Source organism: Bos taurus, chromosome 11 (assembly GCF_002263795.3).
Source record: "Bos taurus isolate L1 Dominette 01449 registration number 42190680 breed Hereford chromosome 11, ARS-UCD2.0, whole genome shotgun sequence".
In the NCBI taxonomy this organism is placed as follows: domain Eukaryota; kingdom Metazoa; phylum Chordata; class Mammalia; order Artiodactyla; family Bovidae; genus Bos; species Bos taurus.
In genome coordinates this window covers 96,266,005-96,285,513 of record NC_037338.1, presented here as the reverse complement: position 1 = coordinate 96,285,513, position 19,509 = coordinate 96,266,005, and the positions used below count along the sequence as shown (strand labels likewise).

Here is a 19,509-nt window from a genome sequence, read left to right as displayed (position 1 = left end):
ACCATCTCCTGGAGTTTGCCCAGGTCCACGTTCATTGAATCGGTGATGCCATTCAGCCACCTCATCCTCTGCCAGCCTCTTCTCCTAATGCTGTTGTGAGGGTTAAATGAGGTCATCCTTGAAAAGTGCTCCAGTCACTGCTGCTGCCCTGTGCCCCTTCCCAGCCAGGGGCTCACCCTCGTACCGGGCGCAGGTCTGATCACAGCACTGCTGCCCTTCCCTGGCTCCTCCCTGCCTCACTGTGTCTGGCCCCTCAGCTTCTGAATGGCCGTGAACACCCCCTTGCTGTGTCCCACTGTTGTGCCTCGATGCATGCTGGTTCTCCCTATCCCTTGTACACCCCAAACTCCTATTTATCCCTCAAACCCCAGCTCCTTTATCCCCTTGCCCCACATGTTCCCATTAGTTACTGTCCCCGTTCCTTTTTGCTCCTTCTGTATCTGTTGTCACGCTTGTTCTGTTGGTCACTCACTAGGCTGTGAGCTCCTTGGGTCAGGAACCAAGTCTTAATTTTCCCTCTGCAACGTGAGCCAAGCATGGGACGAGGCTCAGACAGGACAGGAACTCAGTGCCAGAGGTGATGGTGGCAGTGGCCACCCAGCATGGGGGGATCTGAAAAGAGCCCAGGAGACCTCAGGGGTAGCAGCAAGGTTGACACTTGGGAGGCAGCCCAGCTGTGCCCCTGCCCAGGGTTCCCACGGTGCCTGTGCCAACTTTGCCCGTGACCTCTTGGTAATCCAGGGCATCTCGGTCCCCTTCTCTGAGCCTCACTTTACTTTTTATCAAATGAGCCACAGCTAGTGGGGCGCTTTTGAGCTTGGAAGTACCCCAACTGCTGGGAGGCTGAACACAGAGCCTTATTTTGGTTTGGTTTTCATCCCTGTGATGTCTTGTCTTTCAGGCAAGCTAAGCGGGGCTCGGGGAAGTTGTGTGTGAGCCCAGGGCCGCACAGCAGGCGGGGACAGAACCAGGGAGGTTCTGGGAGGCAGCACATGGTAAGGAGGGAACTCAGGCTCAGGAATCAGAAAAGCTGCACCAGAGACTCAAAGGCCTGCACAGCCACGTGTCTTCTTCAGACCTGTTCCCCATCGTGCAGTGGGCTTCGAGCCCACCCTTCAGGGTCGTGGTGATGACCAGACTCTGTGCTCAGGGGAGCACCGGACCCAGGGGAGCACCGGACCCAGGGGCTGCCCAGCCCAGGGCCGGGCTCTTCCCTCGCTCGTCCTGGGTGAGCAGAGGGTGGCTGGAAGTGACTGGGCTGTGTCCTCTTGCTTTCTAGGTTAACTACATACTGGAATCGCGAGCAAGCACTGCCCGGGCTGACTATTTCGCTCAAAAACAAAGAAAACTGAACAGACGTACAAGCTTCAGCTTCCAGAAGGAAAAGAAATCAGGGCAGCAGTGACGGCGTTCTCCAGCTTCAGTCTGCTGCCGGAGCTCAGAGCTGCCTGCTGGGCCAGGTGGCTCTCGCCCATCCTGTGCCCTGCGGTCCTCGGGGGGGCCAGGCTCCCGGCTCACGGGGACAGGGCTGGTGGGCTCCAGGGGAAGGGGGGGCACCCCCTCGGACAGAGCTGGGGACGTTTCCACGGGACCGAAGCCTGAGTGACAGCGGCTTCGACGAGCAGTGCCCGGGGCCGGACGACACGGCACGGAGCCATGAGAGGCTCCGCCATCTTCACTGCCTGATGGCCCCGCGCGAGGATGTACATAGCTGCGCCCAGACGTGTCCTTGCAGCTTGATCAAATTTCCTAAAACAAGCAAAGAACAAAAGTGTACATTTCTGTTTTTTTTTCTTCTTCCTTTTAATAAACTCTTTATCATGGTTGGTATGACGGACCATTCTTTGGGGCAGGATTGATTATGTTATTCTCTTTAAAATCTGCTCCCCATATTGAACAGGCAGATTGGAAAAGCTATGGCTCGATTTTTCAGAAGAAATGTTTAGGGTTTAGTCAATAGTTTTAACTATGCCATTTGTTTAAATGAGCGTGTTGCTCTGAGGATAGCATCTTACTGAAGTTCGGGAGGGGACGTAGTGATGTGTGTCCAGGGCTGCGCCACCCACCCCTTCAGAAGCCTTCTCTCCTCAGCTTCTCCAGCACCTCTGACTTCAGGAAGGCAGGGCTGCACGTCAAGCTCGGGGCGCGGGGAAACGGGGGTCACGCCGAGCTGCTGTTTCCTCAGTAGCCAGGCTGAGTTTGAGCCGACGGTCAGACCCGCACGTGGGCTTGCCCTGGACTCTGAAGACTCTTCTCTCTTCACAATGCCTGCCCCCTGGTCTCAGCGGCAGGAAAGCCACTGCTTTCACTTCATTGGAGGCCTCGGTGTGGGGGAGCTGCTGCCAGAGGTCCCACTCCCGGGGGTGGGGGCAAGGGAACGGGCGTCTGCTGACACCCACCTCTCAGGCCAGCCTGCTGCCTCGGTGGTCCCTCCCAGGGTGACGTCCGTTCGCTCAGTCCCCAGCCAGGGTGGCAGGACCGAGGTTTCACCGAGGAACTGCATTTCAAAAATATTTTTTTTTAACTGTCGAACAGGAAGCGACATGGCTGAAACAGCCTCTGACATTCGAGGGTCCATTTGCACAGGGGCGTCCTAGTGAATTCCGCCTTCATTCTGATATTTGTTCAGCCAACAGAAGCACCCTTTTCTAATGTCTTCCATTGCTACCCACCCCAGAAACAAAAGAAATATTATTTGTAGCTTGCTATCTGTATTTGAATTTTTAGCAATTTTATATTTAGATATCTTTGAAAAATATAAATGACTAATTTGGTCATTAAATCTTGTGACATATTCAATATTAAAATAAAAGTCATAAACACCTTCTTCTGCGTATTGCTTTGAATTCTTGAAGTCTCGAGCACATGTTGGTAAAGAACGGTGACCACCATGGATCACGCTGGGTGGTGACGTTTGCTGACAGTTGATGTACCAAGCGGCTCTGAAACGCTCCATGGGTCTCCTTTAATCCTGAGCAAGACAGGATGATCCTCTTCACTCAAGGCTGACATTGAAATCATCACCTCCTTCCATTACAGAAGCAACACCATTCTAGTATCATGGAATACAGCTCCGTACAGTTGGCACAGCACACACTTGAAGGAGTAATTTAAGAGAAACACAAACCACTGCCCAGGTCCACCGAGACTGGTAAAACTCAGTTTTTCCTCTGCTGCTCTCACAGCCCACACCTGGATTTTAAAGTAATTCTGTGAGCATCTCTTACCTGTCTCCCAGGCTTTACCAAGCAGCTTGGCACACCCGGGTTACACTCAAGTGACCCAACAGGCCCTGCCCCCGCCTTCCAGTGTGTCCCCTGACCTGGCCCCAGGTGCCCCTCACTAACCTGATGGTGACTCGGGACGGGGCCTTTACCGAGTCTGGATGGCTGACAGGCCCAAGCAGTGGTCCCTGGAGCCCCGGCCTCCACGGGTTACTGAGCGGCCCCCATCGTCAGGCAGGCTGTGTGCCGGCCCCTTGTGAATATGCACAGGCCCAGGCGACTGCAGCCAGCCTCAGGCAGGTTCTGTCACCACCACCATTCCAGGGATGAGGACTCGGGGCTCGGAAGGGTCTCGCCTTCCATCCAGGACACAAAAGCGGATGAACGGGAGCTGTGCCCTGAGACTCCGGGCCTGCCCTCCACGGCCACGGGCTGCAGATCTGCTGGGCGCTGCCTCCTAGGGCCTCAGTTTCCTCATCTGTTAGTGCAGGTGCTGGAGTAGGTGGTCCCTGCAGACCCTTCTGGAGAATGTCTTGAATGTCTCAGAATCACAGTGAGCCCAGACTTCCTTCCAGAGGTTTCTGTCCTGCACAACCTGCAGGAGCTGCACTGTGTCTGGACAAGAATCCTAAGAGCTGAGGCTCACTGAGCGCGCTCCATCCAGCCCCTCCCTGGAGCAGCAAGTGGACGGTCCCTCCCAGGCTGTGGTCCTCGGCCTGCAGACAGCACGCTGCCCTCAGGTCAGCACTTGCCCTCGGTGGCCTCTTCGGTCTCCCCTCCCCAGGACTCCTCAGCACCCCACGCCGGGCCTCTCTCCCCACCTGGAGCAGCGGCTCCTCCTGACCCCTCTCCTCCCTGGTCCCCGGGACCAGTGTCCCCACTGCCTTGGGAGGCCCCTCAGCTAGGTGGAGACCACGCTGATACCCCTCCGAGTCTTCTCTCCATGGGTTAAAAAACTGGAAGGGGCTTCCCTCCGCTGTCACGTCCCTCGAACCTGCCAGCTGCCCCCTGGGGTCCCCAGTTCCCCAGCTGAAGGACTGGGAGACCTCAGGATAGAAGGGAGCAGAGACCTGACCTGGTCATCATGACGCTCGCAGCCCGGTGAGGCCAAGGGATGGCGGGTGAACCCCCAGGCTGCCCCGCAGTGAGCACCGTGCGAGCCGCGTGGGGACCAGCCTGGGCCTGGCAGGTGCTAGTGGAGAGAAGAGCAGTGGGATCCACAGGGGGCTGGGGACCTGGGGACATGAGATGTGGGGGGCAGCAGACAGCGCCAGGCCAGGCCATCTCGTCAGGCCCCTTGGCAGCCCTGCTGAGCGGGACAGGGTTGGCTTCTTGAGCCGCTGCAGCTCCCAGGGGAGAAGGAAGCCCCTGCTTCCCAGTGTCCCCGGGAGGAGACGCGGTGGCTTCACCACCCGGCCCAGCGTCAGCAGCGTCTGAGCTTCCTCAACAGCGAGGATGGCGCCACCATGGGGGCCAGAGAAGGGGCCCTGAGACGGGAGAGGAGGCAAGGCGGGGAGGAGGGTCAGTGCCTCTGCCCCCCCCCCGCCCCCGGTCTGCTCCCTTTGCCCACATTGGCGCCCCGAGGGACCACCGCGGCCTCCTGGCAGCCCTGGCAGGACCGTCCCAGCTCCTGGCACGGCTCCCACCACCTCCTCTGGTGCTTCCTAGGCTGTGCGCCTCCTTCCAGGAGAAGCCGCAGGAAAGGAAGGAGAAAGCAGGGGCTTCCTGGCTCGGGGTCAGGGGGCAGAGCCGGGGTCAGAGGGCTCAGGGGGCAGAGCCAGGGGCAGATCCAGTCCCCACACCCGGGCCCGTGAGCTGAGCCTCCTCACTGGGCACAAGCAGCACACTCACCCCAGAGCCTTGCAGGGACCATGGGCCGGGTGTGGGCTGGGTCACAGGCTCCACAGCCTGGCCCCAAACCCGGCCCAAATCCCAGTCCTGTACCCCGCAGCCTCGCTCCTCCAGGTACGAGGCTGGGTCCTCTGTGCCCCGTCTGTATGGTGGGGTGAGACGCCCACTTGCAGCGCTGGAAGCAAGACAGTGAGATGGCACGTGCCCAGCGCATGGTGCGTGAACCCCTGATAAGTGGCCACACGATGTCGGCGTCCGTCATCTCACTTAGTCCAATTGCCCAGATGCCACGTTCTCCTCCAGCAGTGCCCTCCCTGAGAGGGGACCTGGCCAGGCCCGAGCTGTCCCCTCCTGGAGTTCCAGAGTCCAAAGAAGCTGCCATGACAAGTGCCAAGACCAGCTTCCTTGGTGTCTGGAAGGGGGCCACGCAGGAGCCGGGCTTTAGCCCTCTGCCCTGGGGACAGACAGCTGGATCTGGGGGCCCTGCTCTGCAGGCCTGCACCCTGCCCAAGTCCCAGAGCCAGCCCTGGGGGCCCTGCCCTCCTGTCCTTCCTTGCCAACTGATTCCGTGACATGAACGCTCACTGAGCGCCCTCCTATGAAAGCAGCCCCTGGGGTCAGGCAGACAGCGCTCAGATTTCAGTTGTCTCCTGGTCAGTGTGTCCTCGGATGAGCTGCTTTACTTCTTTGAGCCTCAGTCTTCTCTTCTGTAAAATGGGACAATAAAGCCTTCTTCAAAGGAGTCTTGTGAGGACTGGATGAGTTTACTAGGCCAGACGGGCTGGGCTACAGTGACACCAACAGCCCAAAGGCCCCAGTGGCTTTAACACAGCAAAGGCTTATTTCTCGTCAAACAGAGTATGGTCCCGCCATCCTTGGTCTTCCACTGAAGCCTGGGCAGGGGACAGAAGGGCTAGAGAAGGGCAGCAACAATGAGATGCTATGGGTCAAAAGCAACCCTTCCCACCTTCGCTCACATTTCATTGAACAGAATCAGCCACCTGGGGCTGCCTCCTTCAAGGGGACAGAGGGATGTGACCACCCAAGGATGGGGAGTCACAAGTGCTTATAAGCAATTGCAATGTCTGCCACCAAAGATGCCCATTCACAGGCCTCCCCCCAAGATTGCACCTCATCTGCAGTGAAATATTTTCCCTTTAAACTGATCCAGGCTAACACTGTTCTCTACCTTAAAGTGTTAGTTGCTCAGTCGTGTCCAACTCTTTGAGATCCCATGGACTGTAGTGTGCCAGGCTCCTCTATCCTGGGATTTCTCAGGCAAGAATACTGGAGTGGCCATACCCTTCTCCAAGGGATCTTCCCAATCCAGGGATCAATCCCAGGTTTCCCGCATTGCAGGCAGATTCTTGACTGCCTGAGCCACCAAGGAAGCCTTCTCCACCTTAAAGTGAAGGTTGCTCAGCCATGTCCGACTCTTTGTGACCCCATGGACTAAACAGTCCATAGAATTCTCCAGGCCAGAATACTGGAGTGGGTAGCCTTTCCCTTCTTCAGGGGATCTTCCCAACCCAGGAATTGAACATGGGTCTCCCGCATTGCAGATGGATTCTAGGGAAGCCCTAATAAAGCCAGGGAAGTTTCTCTACCTTAAACCTCATCCTGAACAAGAATGGCTGTGGAGTCATGGATTCGATGTGCAGCATGTATGCATGTTGGTGTACATTACAATAAAAACATAACTGGGACTCCCCTGGTGGTCCAGTGGCTAAGACTCCAGGCTCCCAGTGCAGGGGGCCCAGGTTCAATCCCTGGTCAGGAAACTAGATCCCACATGCTACAACTACAGATCCTGTGTGCCTCAACTAGGACCCAACACCACCAAATAAATAACTAAATAATCCATATACACATAACTGTTCAAACTGAAAAATCTCCCCGTACCTACCCCTGAAATCACATGTGGGACCACAGTCACGCCTCCCACGCTGATGAACATAAGCTAATTTCACACTTTGTCAGTGCCCGCCCCCTGCCTCTTATGAGGCTCTCAACCAAGGTTAGCTGCTATTTTATTCACCATTTCCGGGGTCTAGCCTCAGGCCCACCGAATCCCCATTTTCTAGATTAGGAAACTGAGGCAAAGAGAAGCCTCAGCTGAGGCCATGCAGTTGGAAAGTGATGGAGAGGTTTCCCCACCTCCCACCGACCCCGCTTGCTGTCCCCAGCCCTGTTGGGCCTCCATCTGACGCGGCCCAAGTACCCTGGATCCTGAAGTTTCCCCGAGGCCTCATGGAGAGGCCCGTGCTCTCTGGAAAGGCAGGCAGGAGATGGAAAGGGTTAAGCCTGTCACATTGTGTTCCCACCAAACACCTCTGCTTAAACGCAGAATCCCAACAGGGTGGTGTTTGCTGTAAAAGCCCTAAGAGTGATTTGTGAAGTCTCGAAGGCCCGTAATCTCGTCAGCGTAATGGGATTATATTTCAAATCACCACGGCCTGTTCATTACCCATTTAAACTCCTCTGACAGAGGAAAACTTACATAAAACGCACACGGCAGCCCTTGCCGACTTCCCCACTCTCCTTCCTGATTAGACAAACAGATGCTGAGGTCTGGAATGAAAAAATAATGTGCCCATTTATTCATTTTTCTGACAAGTCACAATAGATTTTTAACTGCCAATGAGTGACCTCCCGGAGGGGTGGCAGCTGGGAGGTGGCCGCCGGGCAGCAAGTGGTCATTTCCTGGCCTGGCTGGCGATGTCTCTCGGGATCACAGCTCAGCCAGGCTGAGCCCCATTCCTCGCCCTGTCCCAGTTGGGGTGGGGGACTGCCTGCTGGGCCGCTCAGCTATCACCACCCAGAAGGGGCTGGGGAGCTCCTGAGGGCAACCAGGACCCAGCCATGGCCTGAAGTCACAGAGCCCAGGCAGGAATCCCAGCCCTGCCTTGATCAGCAGGGTGACTGAGGATACGTGTCATCTCTTGGAACCTCAGTGTTCCTGTCAATAAAATGGAGACAGCAAGACAGCTCATCTCAGAGGTGTGGGCTCTGGGTGCGTGGCTTCCCAGGGACGACATCCAGCTGGCACCGCCGGCTCTGCCTGGCCTGCCTCCACCGTGACCCCTGGCAGATGGGGCTTTGCTGTCACTTGCGGAGTCTGTGTCACTCTGCTCTGAGATGGTGCCTGGAGCAGAGGTGGGCGGGCGGAGGGGCAGCTGAGTCAGGGACCCACCTCTGTCTGCCCCCCTCCTCATTGAGAAGCCGGACGCTGTCTCTGAAGACTGGTGGCCGGGCGGCCACCAGCGAGATGGGACCCTATGGCAGTGAACGGAAAACGTCTCCCTTCCATCTGTCGTTCAAGGCCTCCCGCCCTCTCCCAGGACACTGTGGGCTCAGCCTCAGCTCGATGACCCTCAAGTCACCTGGTGTCTGGTCACTGGTGCCTGCCTCTCACCCTCCCCCAGCTCCTGTCTCCGATGCCCTGACCCCGCAGACCGGTGGGGAGGGCACCAGCGTGGCTAAACAATGTGCCCTTGAGACCCAGGTTCAATCCTGAAGCCTCACACACTTGAACTGTTAAAGGCACAGTCACATCTCCCAGCCCTCTTTTCCTGGCCCTCCAAAGACTCTTTCTGGAAAAAACTCAGTCACAGACTTCCTGAGGGCAAACCCCAGTACTAGGGGATAGGGTAGGCCTGAGTTATCTTTGGGTCCAGCCCAGGGCCTGGCCTGGAGGCGGTAGCAGCAAGCACTCGCTACGTGAACTGACCCTTTCAGCCCACAAACATCTGAGCCCAGGGCCTGGGCAGGGCCTGACCCTCAGGCTGCAGCAGAGACATAGGGGCTGACTCCTCCAAGCCCCCTCGCCTGGCAAGGAGGGTGCACTTTATCTGAGAGGCCTTGGACAGATGAGAGCCAGCAGCTGTAGTGGGAGTGGATTGCAGGCCAGGGCTGGGACCCAGGGAAGCCCTGCTCCACCCACTGGGAGCCACTGAGGGAGGGGGTGGCCAGGTGGGTGAGGGCCAGCCTCAAGACTGAGCTAAGAATCTGCAGAAGAAGGAATGAAAATCTGTTTTCTTGCTGTGTAACCTTGGACTCATGACTCAACCTCTCTGAGCCATCTTCTCATCTGCACAACTGGGACAAAATCTCATCTTCAGGGTCACTGACTTGGTGCACCGTAGGGGATGAGTAACAAGTAGCCAGTTGTCAACGGTCAGAGTTGGACCATTAAGAAAGTTGAAAGATGAACTGATGCTTTCGAACTGTGGCACTGGGGAGTCCCTTGGACAGCAAGGCAATCAAACCAGTCAATCTTAAAGGAAATCAACCCTGAATATTTATTGGAAGGACTGATGCTGAAGCTCCAATACTGTGGCCACCTGATGCGAAGAGCCAGCTCATTGGAAAAGACCCTGATACTGGGAAAGATTGAGGGCAGGAGGAGAAGGTGGCGACAGAGGATGAGATGGTTCGATGGCATCACCGACTCAATGGACATGAGTTTGAACAATCTCTGGGAGATAGTGAAGGACAGGGAAGCCTGATGTGCTGCAGTCCATGATCTGCAAACACAGAGAGTCAAACACAACCTTCCAACTATACGACAACAGCAACAAGTAGCCATGGAGATGGTGCCAAGTCACGTACTGGGAACATGTGTGCCAAGGCCTCCCCCTGCCAGTAGGCCTCAGGGGGCATCTCCAGAACCCCAGGGAAGTCCCTTGACCCATCCAGCTGGGGGCCTAGGCCCCCTCCCAGGGCCCTACCACAAGCCCTCTCCCCTCACCGGCACTGCCTGCCTTGCTGAGTAGCCCCGGGCAGGGTTCATATCTTCATGCATTAACTCTATGAATACGTAAGAAATACTGTGAGGCTAATTCTTTTTAAAATGATAAAATTTGTCTATATTATAGCATTCCAGCCCCCAGCTTCCTGAAAGCTAAAAATATTTTAATGTCATATTCCCATGTAAATTTCAGTTTAGAATTTAATACCCTTTTAACATACATTAAATTTTTAGCATTCTTCAAGCCCTTGGTTCTTCTAAGGGCTTAGCTGCTGTGCGTTAGAGGAAAGGGCTGGGGAAGGCTGTAAATTAGGAGAGAAAGTTCTAGAATTAGGTTACCCCCAAACCTCTGTGCCCATCCCCATTGTGGGAGTTATTCCTCTGGGCTGAGGAGTATCTGAGTCAAACCCTGGAGTCCTGGGAGGTGTCAGAAGTCTCAGTTTCCTTGCTGGTGTGGCTGTGATTTTATCAAATAAACACAGGGGTGGCTTTATGGGAGGACTCCTCACAACAGCCCAGGTCAGGGTGCCAGATGGCCTGGAGCCGGCCACAGTTAGAAGCCTGAGCTCTGCAGTCCAGTTGCCCAGCTCAGACCCGACTTCCGCCACTTGCCTGCAGGTGACCTGGACGTGTTCTCTGTGCCTGTTTTCTGGCCCCAAGATGGGGCCATGTCGGAGTCAGTGCACAGACTATGTTATGAAAGGGGAGGTTATCAGCTTTGCAGAGGTGACCGCCAGGATGCACTGGCTGGCCTGGCTAAGGGCTCCAGGGTGATGACGTATGGGAGCCAGAGCAGATCATTTTAACTGATCTGTATCCCCACTCCAGCTCCTAGACTAAGACCTCATCCCCCAGCCATGGAGATGCCCAAGGGTGTCTCTGCAAAGACCTGTGATTGGCCCATGGGCTGTAGCTTCCCACTAGTCCCACCAGTTCCCTCTTGGAGCAAAGCCAAGGACAGCCAGGGGAGGCTCTGAAAATGACAGGGAGGAGTGTTCATGGCAGTCTGGGTGGAAAGCAGGGTGGGGACGTCATGCCTCCCTGGGCTCAAGGGCTGAGGGCTGCCTGGGGCACCCAGCCCACCAGCCTTGAACTCTGGGGTCTCGGGCTGCTCTGGCCTGCCCACACCCCCTGCCATGGGTCACCACGCCAGGCTCCTGAGTGAATCCCTCCATGTCTCTGAGTACCCATCTGTGAAATGGGGTCAGAAATGACAAAGCCTTCCTGGTGAGAAGACCCAGCACAGTAGGAGTCATCACCCACAACTCAATGTGTGGTGAAAGGCTCGCCTGGCCATCCGTCCAAGCAATCATTAACCAGAATGAGAAATTTACAGTATGAAGACCTGAAATCCAGTGAGATGATGGCTCTGCTTTCTAATCACTTTCAGGGGATGATATAATGCATTGATCGAAGGAGATGAACCACACTTTGGGCTCCGACTGCAATGAAAGCAGTAGGCTTGTTAACCTAGATTTACAAAGTGCATCTCCAACCTGGTGAGAAGGAAGGCCTGGCGGGAGGAAGATGCTGCCAGTGTGTGATACTGGGAGGACCCGGGGTCCAGGTAGGGATCCCCCTTGAGCCTGCCCCAGAAGAGGCCCAAGGGATCCCTCTCCAAGCAGCCACCAATGAGTTGGCTTCCTGGTGCGGAGTGAGTTCCCCGACTCTGAGGAAGGTAAGTGCTCGACCTTCAGTCAGGAAGTGTCCGCCAGTGACTACCTTGTGCCAAGCCCAGCTCCGGCCAGAAGGTACAGAGATGAGCTGACCCAGAGCCTCCCTTTGGGAACTTGTGGACAGCAGGGCCAAGAGAGTCCCTGGAGCGTGGGTGACCAGAAGTGGAACAAGAGTGGAGGCAGACACCTCCTTCCCCTCATAGAGCCCTTTGCAGCTGGGGGCTGGGAACACTCCTGGATCCGGTGGATCCAACTGGAAGATGGCAAGCTGGTGGACGCCGGGGGAGGTCAGATTCTGAGGTAAGAAACCCCAAGAGGAAGAAATCAAGCAAGTGGAAGGAGAGCAGCCAGAGAGTCCAACCCCATCCGTGTGGATCAGCGTGATTGAGAAAGGGCTCCTCGGCTCCCTGTGGGCTTAGGAGTCCTCGCTGCTGGGGCACCTTGAGGCCCGGGGACTCAGTGTGCACAAAGACCTCTGCCAAATGGCCGTGTTGATCATTACCCAATAAATCCTCCCTGTACTGTGGAAGGTAGGGCTCCTGAGGGCTTCTGCCCAGATCACTGTTCTCTCCCATCCGTGTTAGGAAAGGAAGCCTTTGTCTCTGGGGAGGGTCTAATCTGTGCCCCTCCCTAGGATGCTGTGAGGGGCTCTTGGGAACAGGACCGACGTCCTAGGCTCTCACAGAGCAGTGCTAAGATGACACTCGCCTCCCATAAGACCAGCCTTTCATCAGCGTGCGTGTCAGCAGCAGACAGACCTTCGGCCAATGCCTGCGTCACCCTGATCACCTGCAACTCTGCTGTCCCATGTCTGGACCTCACTCTCTGCCCCAAGAAGGGCATCCTCCAGGTCAGCTCCAGACTGTTCCAGGCTTTGGAACCTCAGAAGGAGGGACTTCTTATCCCCATGCATATACACAGGACAGGACAGGGGTCTGGTTGGCCTGACGGCAGCCACATTTTTATCCTTTGGCCAATCCCTGTGGCCGGGGGCGGGCCGCTGTGAATGGCAGCTCTCCCAGGACACGGGGATCGAGGCTGGACCCCAGTCACCAGAGCAGAGGAAGTGGGGCAGGTAGAGTCCATGGATCTCTTTAGCAGTTGCCGTGTACCAACCACTGTGCTAAATACCTACTCAAACAGTATTCTCAAAATTCCCCTGAAGCAGAAGCTCGTGGCATCCTTCCACAGTAACAAGACCTAAAGGCTAAAGAGGCTTTGCCCCGTGAGGAGGACCCACTTCTGACTCCAACCCCAGTGCTCCCCCTCGTGGGCCACCTCCTCCACATGGGCACGAGGGAGGCGAGGCTTCCCTCCAACCACAGCGTCTCTGGGGAATGGTGGGCTGTGTGAGGGTGTGTGTGTGTGGTGTGAGTGTGTGTGCAGTGCACGTGGTGTGTAAGGCGTGTGTGTGTGGTGCGAGTGAGTGTGGTGTGTGTAACATATGGTGTATGGTGTGTGTGGTGTGAGTGTCTGATGTGAGTGTGTGGGGTGAGTGTGGTGTGAGTGTGTGTGGTGTGTATAACAGGCAGTGAATCATGTGAGTGTGTGTGTGGTGTGGTATGACTGTGTAGTGTGTGTGGTGTTTGTGTATGGCGTGTGTGGCACGAGTTTCTGGTATGTGTGTGTGATATGAGTGTGTGTGGTGTACAAGGTGTGTGTGGTATGTGTGGTGTGTACGTGTGTGAGCCGCCTGCCCCTGCCCATCCCTGCTGCCCCCGGGTAGGGCACGCGTCCTCACACACCTGTGCTCGGGGCACAGCGAGCCTGGCGGCGTCTGCTCTCGAAGGAGGCTGTGAGGGTCTCTAAGCAGCCCCTTCCCTACCGCCGAACAGCTGGCCACCATCTTGGCACACATTCGCCTGTCACATCTGATTTGCAAAGTCGTGTCTGTAACAGACCCACAGGAGCGTCCAGTTGGGGCTTTTTCAGGTCAAGGAATATTTTACAGAGTCTCTAGTTCTTCAGAGGAAAAAAAAAAGTGTGAACAGCCCTCCTTCTCCATTGCCAGATTGACACTCTTAGAGGTGGAATGGTCCTCCCAGCCACCCTGGGCTAAAGCCTTGAGAATCACCTGAGGTTCTGGCATGATCCCATTTTACAGATGAGGAAATCGAGGCTCAGAGGAGTCCTGTCATTTCCCCAAGGTCACATAGTGACTAAGAGCAGAGCCAGGATTTGAACAGGGCCCCTTTGGCCCCTCAAGCCACAGCTCATCGCCATCACGTCCACAGCCTCCCTGCAGATTCCTGAGCTGAGCTGTCCTTGCTGGTGTGACTCCAGGACCTCCTCCTCCAGGAAGCTTGCCTGAGCTGTCATGGTCCTCCTTGGCCCTTCGAGCTTTTACCACTGACTACAGTCTCTGTTTTCCAGAGCATTCTGGGAGGGGCCCACCAGAGCTGAGCACTTTGATCCCTTGAAGGCATCAACTTGGCCAAGGTGCTTCCACTGCCTGGAGCAGAAGCCCAGGAGGATGCAGGCTAAGCAGGTTCTTTTCCTGCAGGAACCCCCAGAGCCCTCAATGGGTACCATGTACCATGCGCCAGGAAGGACTGACATATGCAGTGTTTCCCAAACACCATTTTTTTTTTTTTTGCCAGAGCCACATATGGGTCACTCAGAACTTAGAGTGACCATGCTGTTTCAGGCAGCTCAAGGTAAGCAGGGTCAGGTGCAGCCTGAGAGCAGACCAACTCTGCCACCTCTTAGCTGTGTGGCCTTAGGCAAGTTGCTTTACCTCTCTGAGCCTGTTACTCTCTACACTTCCACGTGGCTCATCAGGGCCACTCCATCTTCATCCAGGCAGCCATCATCACCATCATCCAGCAAAAGCCTCTTCCCAGGCCTCTCTCGCTCCCGTCTGTCTCTCATTCCCAGGTGTGATCTCTGGGCCTGGAGGACTGAGTTTGCCTTGCTCTGCACTCACAGTAACTCCAGCACCAGAGCAAGCCTGGCACAAAATAATGTTTGTTTAATGGATGGAAGAATGAGTATTCCTACATGAGTGCTTTGAATTTAATACGAGGCAGGCATGGCCCGGCACAGCAGCCCACAGCCACGCCCCTCTCTGACCCCCATCCCTATCCTTCTACAGTTCAGTCTGCTCTGAACCTTAAAGGAAGTCCAAGTCTCATTCAGCAAACATTTATTCAATTTGAATAATTATATCCTGTTGGGAGTTGGCAGATGGCAAAAGATGACTGGGAGAAACTCTTTGTCTTCTCGTATAAAAAACAGCCTCTCTCTCTCTAGAGGAGATGAGAGGCTCCAAGCCTGGGCTATGCGCCCCCAGGCTTCATGGGCTCCTTGCCTCTACACTACACCACCGTGGCAGGATCATAGCACCTGTGCCCATTGCACTGACGAGGAGAGTAAGACTCAGAGTTCTCAGTAAGTCGCCAAGGTCATACAGCTAGGGGGAAGTGGGGCAAAAAATTTGACCAGGTTTCATCTGATCCCAACCCTGCAATCTCAACCCTTCATAGTTCTTGACTGAGAGGCATGTGACACTGTAAATAATGCCATTCTGTCCTAGGTTGCCTAGCTCTGCTTCACTCCCTATTTTTGTGTGACACTAAGCCAGTCATTTCACCTTGATGAGCCTCAGTTTCCCCATCTGTAAAATGGGGCTAATAATCCCTCCTCTACAGAGTCATGACAATTACATGAGCTAGTAGATGGGAGCAAGATGTCAGAGGTAGAGCCAACTTTGTGACTGTGTATGGTCAGAGGGGCAGAAACAGCTGGGAAGTGTTTGCCTCAAAGATGAAGCTCTTGGCTGAGCCTGAGGAATCAGTGCCAGTGCAGTGGCCAGCATATAACAGGTGATCGATAAACTTTGATGGAATGAATGACTACCTTCTGCTGGTGCTGCCAACTGTCCTGGAACATGGACAGAGGCACAGAGCTTGAACAAGGGTTCCCTTGGCTAGACACTTAGAATACAGGGGATGCAATGGAGCAGGACAGCCAAGACCCATTCTCCAGCCTAGGCCAGGACAGCCTAGACCCATCTTCCAGCTTCATGGGCTCTGCGTGGGCACATGAGCCTCGGTACACATGGCCAAGACAAGTGCCACACAGTCAAGATGGCTGCCTCAACACTCAAGATGGCCACCACACCTGAAAAGATGGCTGCCACACAGCTGCCACAGCTGCCCCAAAAACCAGTGTCCACGGGGTACCAAGAGCCCCACTGTGACTGGATTCAAAACAAAAAAAGCATTAAGTGTTAAATTGTGACCAGACTCCAAATAGAGTGAGTCAAAACTCAGGCAGGGCAGCCTAAACTCTCTCAGGAATAAGAATCCAGTCAGCCCATCCCTGTGCCCCTGAGAATGCTGGGTAATTACTTTTTCCCTTTTGTCTGTTTTCTTTTCGCAGAACCACCAAGAAGCAGCCTCAAAAATCAGTTAAAGCTTCCAAAGTGCTTCTTTCCCCAGAAATCTTTTATAAAAGGTGAAAGATTTACAAGACCTGAAGAGCAAACCAAGCAGGATAATTGTTTTTGGAATGACCCCAATATTTTCACCCTGGCGACCCCGGCTGGGCATCTTGCCCCGTATTTATGGTTCCTGGTCCTCTGCGCACCACCGAGTGACCTTTCTGAGCCCCCTCTGTGAGCCCCCAGTCCCTTATCGGGCCTGTAACTCACCCTGACGCTATCTCTCGGGAGGGTCTTCTGCACTTTAATTTAACTCCCCTCATCGTTATTTCCCGGACTTCAAGGTTTTCTCTTTCGAATTGCCCTTCCTGGGACAAGCATAATCTGTTTGCCATCAAGCCCAATAAATATGTTTGTGCAGGAGATGGAACCATTTGGGGAGAGTGCTCAGGCCCAGGAAGCCGCCTCCGGCTCTCAGCCCCTTCTGGGCAGCGATGGCTGGCGTGTGTGTCCTTGAGCCTTGGTCCTGGCGGGAGCCACTGCCTCAATTCTGAGGCCGAGTGGCCGGCTGTAACAAATAAAGATATAAGACACCTGGTTAAATCGGAATTTCAGATAAACAATGAATTTTTTTAGTATAAGTATGCCCCCATTCAATATATGTTTTAAAAAAATTGTTCACTGTTTATCTGAAATTCCAATTTAACTGGGCATCTGGGTTTTATCTGGTATCAGCTTCTGGGGGCCATCTCTCTCACTCCCCTGAATGTAGATGAATACACTGGAGAGTGTTTATTTACCAGTGTTGCCATAACAAAGTACCAGAGACTGGGTGGCTTAAACAAAAGAAATTGTTTTTCTCATACCTCTGGGGGCTGGAAGTGCAAGATCCAGGTAGCCAAGCAGGGCTGGTTTCTTACAGAGTCTCTCTCCTTGGCTTGCAGATGGCCCCCTTCTCCCTGAGTTCTTACACGGTCCTCCCTCTGTGAGTGTCCTAATATCCCCTGCTGAAACAGTCCTGTTGGGTCAGAGCCCACCCTAGTGACCTCACTGTAACTTAATTACCTTTTCGAAGACCCTGCCTGCAAATAGTCATGTTCTAAGGTACAAGGTTTAGGCCTTCAACACATGAATTTTGTGGGGACACATTTCAGTCCACCACGAAGGGCATTTAACTCCCTCCCACCAGAAAGCTCCAGAGTCTGGGCTTACTTCAGGGCAGCCCTGGAAGCCAAGAACCTTGCCTGTCCATCCACCGTAGGTTCTGCAGAGCCTGCAGGGCCCTGGCTCAGAGCAGGCCCAGCACGAAATCTGTCAGGGTCCTATCAGATTCACCCCCACTCTCTCCTGACCTCATCATCCTGGCAGTACTGAGGGGTGCCCCCATGACCCTGCAAGCAGGCACCGTCAGTCAAGGAGTGCGGAGAAGGGATGAGGCACAGGAGCACAAAGGCAACTTGAAATTATTGAAATTATCCAGCCCTAAAGTGTTCTTGCCTGGAGAATCCTAGGGACAGGGGAGCCTGGTGGGCTGCCATCTATGGGGTCGCACAGAGTCGGACACGACTGAAGCGACTTAGCAGCAGCAGCAGCAAAGTTGTTCAAACCTGCCTACCCTGGTGTTTTGATACTGTATCACAGCCATGAAAGATATTACCTTTGGGGATAGCTTTGGGGGAACGGTATCCCAGACTCTTCATACTATTTCCCAATTTCCTGTAAGTCTATGAACAGTGAATAGTGCGACCCCATAGCCCAAGAATTGAACCAGGGTCTCCTGCGTTGCAGGCAGATTCTTTACCAGCTGAGCTATCAGGGAAGCCCCTGTAAGTCTACAATTAATGTCAAAAAATTTTTTTTTCATTTAGAAAAATTTTAAATGAGAAATGTGTTGAAGAAATCAGAGCCAAATCTATGTTTGCCTGTGTGCGAGCCAAGTCGCTTTGGTCGTGTACAATTCTTTGTGACCCTTTGGACAATAACCCTCCAGGCTTCTCTGTCCATAGGATTCTTCAGGCAAGAATACTGGAGCGGGTTGCCATGTCTTCCTCCAAGGGATCTTCCCAACCTAGGGATCGAACCCGCTTCTCTGATGTCTGCTGCACTGAGGCAGGTTCTTTACCACTAGCATCACCTGGAAAGCCAAATCTATGTTTACATGAAGTTTATTAAACCCCAGTGAGAACAGAAAACATTCTAATGATCCAGGTTGAACTATGAAAATATGATAGATACAATTTATAAACTCAAAGAACTTGAGTGGGAAAGTTAATACATAATAAGTGGGCCGTCTCTGGGGTCACACAGAGTTGGACACGACTGAAGTGACTTAGCAGCAGCAGCAGCAGCAGCAGTGTAAAAGAGGCAACACCAAAACAAAATAGGAAAAATGCATAAATATTGGCTAATTAATGGATACATAATAAAAAATAATTTAGTAAATAAGAAATAGATAATTGGATAAAGCAATCACCTCGTATCTTAATGCTGGCTGATTTTCTCTCCTAACCCCAAGACTGACAGATTTTCTTTGCCTTTATCCAGTCATGTCTCTCTTTGATGTGAAGGTTTATTTTTACTTATTTTTAGAATAGCCCATTAGCTTCTAATATTTCTAAATATTATTAAATTAGTGTCGGCTTCTGTACTAGATAATCCACATGAAATAAAAAAACAAGTGGAAAAAAGAATGGAACTACGCCTTAGAGAAAATGGTACAAGAGCAGGAAAGTTTAATCAGGCAGTGTGATGAGACAAAGGCTTACCCCAGGAGGAGCGGCTGCCACACAGGAGGGCCTGTCTGTCTGTCTCCTCACCCTCTTATTCTCAGAGCCTGGCACAGAGAAGGCACGCAGTAAATATTTGTGGAGTGACTGACTGACTGAGTGACGTCTTGGTTGGTCGTCTGCTCATGGCTTCTCTGGCTGATGAGCCCCCACAAGCTGGGCCCCTGAGGCCTGGTCTCCAGAAGCAAAGTACAGCCGTTCCACTCCCACCAAGGCCCTGCCTGTGTCCTGCAGCCAGGGGCAGCCACCCCAGTCCCTTCCCCAGTGCCCTGGCACCTGAGCAACCACCTCTCTGGGTACCTGGCTGCAGCAAAGGGAGGGTGCCCAGGGCAGAGAGCCAGCCCGTGCCTGCCCAGGAGGCCCGGCCCAGCTGTTTGGGGAGGCCACGGGCCTGTAAAGACACAGTGCTTCCGCGAGGTTCTCCTGATACAATGAAAGATTATCAGCTAAATAAAACAAGGAGTGACTGGGGCCACTATGCCCTGTTGGATTGAAATCGTGTGAGCAAAGTGGTTTTCTCTGAGAGATTTATTTCCTGCACTGGCTTCAGGCAGCCAGCCCAGCCGGAAAGAACAGGGTTGGTCTCCCTCCATTGGGGTTGGTGGGGAGGACACGCGTTTTTATTTAATCTTCCAATGAGCTGGAACAGTGAAGACAGCGTGAATGGACATTAATTCTGAAACAAATTATTAAAGTGCGATCTGGGATTCCGGGAAAGCCATCTACCCCCTGCCTGTCTGCCATTTCCCCTTACCCAGGCCATAAAATCCCTCCCCTCCACTCAAACCCCAACACAGGGTTTCCCATCCAGAGAAGACAGGCCTGGAAGTGACCTGAG

General features: G+C 53.9%; 1 protein-coding gene and 1 non-coding gene across 13 annotated transcripts in view; one reads left to right on the top strand and one right to left on the bottom strand.

Moving 5' to 3' along the window:
• The window catches only part of MAPKAP1 (MAPK associated protein 1), a 232,872-nt gene extending 231,042 nt beyond the window's left edge, over positions 1–1,830 (top strand). For all 12 annotated transcript variants that reach the window (XM_005213147.5, XM_024998825.2, XM_059891328.1 and 9 more), the window contains one exon: positions 1,280–1,830. In XM_005213147.5, the coding sequence (XP_005213204.1) occupies positions 1,280–1,405 (126 nt within the window). In that variant the 3' untranslated portion in view covers positions 1,406–1,830. The remainder of the gene's footprint in view (positions 1–1,279) is intronic.
• A 14,054-nt stretch (positions 1,831–15,884) lies between these two features.
• Positions 15,885–15,997, bottom strand: LOC112448953 (U5 spliceosomal RNA). Its single transcript, XR_003037402.1, has one exon. It is a non-coding gene; the product is annotated as a U5 spliceosomal RNA (small nuclear RNA).
• Between the last annotated feature and the right edge of the window lie 3,512 nt (positions 15,998–19,509).